The sequence below is a fragment of the Phacochoerus africanus genome, chromosome 6 (genome assembly GCF_016906955.1).
Source record: "Phacochoerus africanus isolate WHEZ1 chromosome 6, ROS_Pafr_v1, whole genome shotgun sequence".
NCBI lineage: Eukaryota > Metazoa > Chordata > Mammalia > Artiodactyla > Suidae > Phacochoerus > Phacochoerus africanus.
The window spans coordinates 84,524,533-84,526,035 of NC_062549.1; the positions used below are offsets into that span (position 1 = coordinate 84,524,533).

Consider the following 1,503-nt stretch of genomic DNA (forward strand, 5'->3'; position numbering starts at 1 on the left):
TCAGCTAATTCTGGAGGAAGCAAAGTCAAAGAGCTGCTTGAAGGTCTTAGGGTCTGGCATTTGTGTCCTACAAACAGTGCAGGTATATATTAAGGTAGCTTTGGCAACAGTCTTTTTGTCATGTCCTTTTTTCTTCTTTTGTCCAGTTTGCTTTTTGGCCTTTTTTTTCTGATGAGACTGAATCTTCTGCAGTCTACGAGCCATATCCATACTGGGACAGTCCTGTGTGGGAGAAACTAAGCATCAGGAGCGGGCAAGGGGAGGCAGCAGAAGAGGAAGGGGAACAAGTCCAGAACTGCTTAGGCAACCTCCACTCACCAAGGAGGGGAAAGGGGAGGGCCTGGAACATAACAGCCCCTGGCTCACACTGCAGCCGTCCTGTACTGCATCTTTATCTATTCATTTGTTGATGGACATTTAGGTTTTTTCCATCTTTTAACATATGCAAATAGGCCTCTTTCAAGGAAATACTAGAAAATGCTTGTTTTTTAACCTCATTCCTCTGCACTGAGGAAGGGGGTAGCTCTGGAGGGTCCTGTGAACCCATAAGGACCTATTTTTTTTGGTTTCCATAGTTTTGTGGATCTCAGGGGATGCAAGCTCTTTGGAGTCTTTGGAGCTAAGCTCCCATCTCAGGTAGGAGCCCTAGAAGTTGCAGTGGGTCCAAAGGTTTTTCTCCTCAGGGAGAATTTGGGATTGGAAATTCTCTTGTTTTTATGATGCTGTGCCATGGATGGGGAGTGTGCTTTAGCCTTTTCTACCCATTTCAGTGTGGGTGATGTATGCCTTTGCTCATTTCCCTGATGTGTAGGAGTTATTCAGCTAGTTTCTGGGTTTCTTTCTTAAGAAATTCCTCCATGTTTAGCTATGGAGTTAATGTATCCATGTGAAGAAGTGAATTCAAAGGCTCCTATGTCATCTTCTTGGACCAGAACTGCACTAATTTCTTGATTAGTGTTTTGTACACTGTTTCATCTTGCACCTCATTGTTTCCTTTTATGTTAAATTTCCTTTACTTTGAAGAATATGCTTCAGAATTCTTTAATTAAGTGTTAATGAATAGTAAATTCTCAGTCTCTGGGGAAAAAACTTAGCTTTATTTTGCCTTCCTGAATTATAGTCTTGCTGGGTATATAATTTTAAACTTGGAGTTGTTTTTCCTTTAGCCTTTTGAATTGTTTTCTCTCTTTTCTTTCTGATAAAAAAGTTGTTAATATAATTTTGTTCCTTTGATGGTAATGATGTCCAGATAGTTTTCTTCCTCTTTATGCATGTATTTCAGGTATTTTTTTTGTCTTTAGCATTATGTAGCTTCATAACAATATTTCTGAGTTGGAATTTATTTTAAAGCTTAGCCTGCTCAAAACTATTCAATAGGAGGGTTAATGCTAATAATGAATTCTAAAAAATCTCAGTCATTGCCTCTTTGATTATTGTCTATCTTCCATTTTCTTGATTCCTTCCTTCTAGACTTCTGATTAGCCATATAATCAGCTTTCTCAC

The 1,503-nt window shown here is 39.0% G+C and overlaps 1 protein-coding gene across 1 annotated transcript; it reads right to left on the minus strand.

Moving 5' to 3' along the window:
• LOC125129075 (zinc finger protein 706-like) lies at positions 1–204 on the minus strand. The gene has a single exon (XM_047783371.1). The coding sequence runs from the start codon at positions 202–204 to the stop codon at positions 1–3; it is 204 nt and encodes a 67-aa protein (XP_047639327.1).
• Positions 205–1,503: the final 1,299 nt, after the last annotated feature.

Excerpts from the sequence above, each read along its gene's own strand:
- LOC125129075 (XM_047783371.1), bottom strand. The coding sequence starts at position 204 with ATGGCTCGTAGACTGCAGAAGATTCAGTCTCATCAGAAAAAAAAGGCC.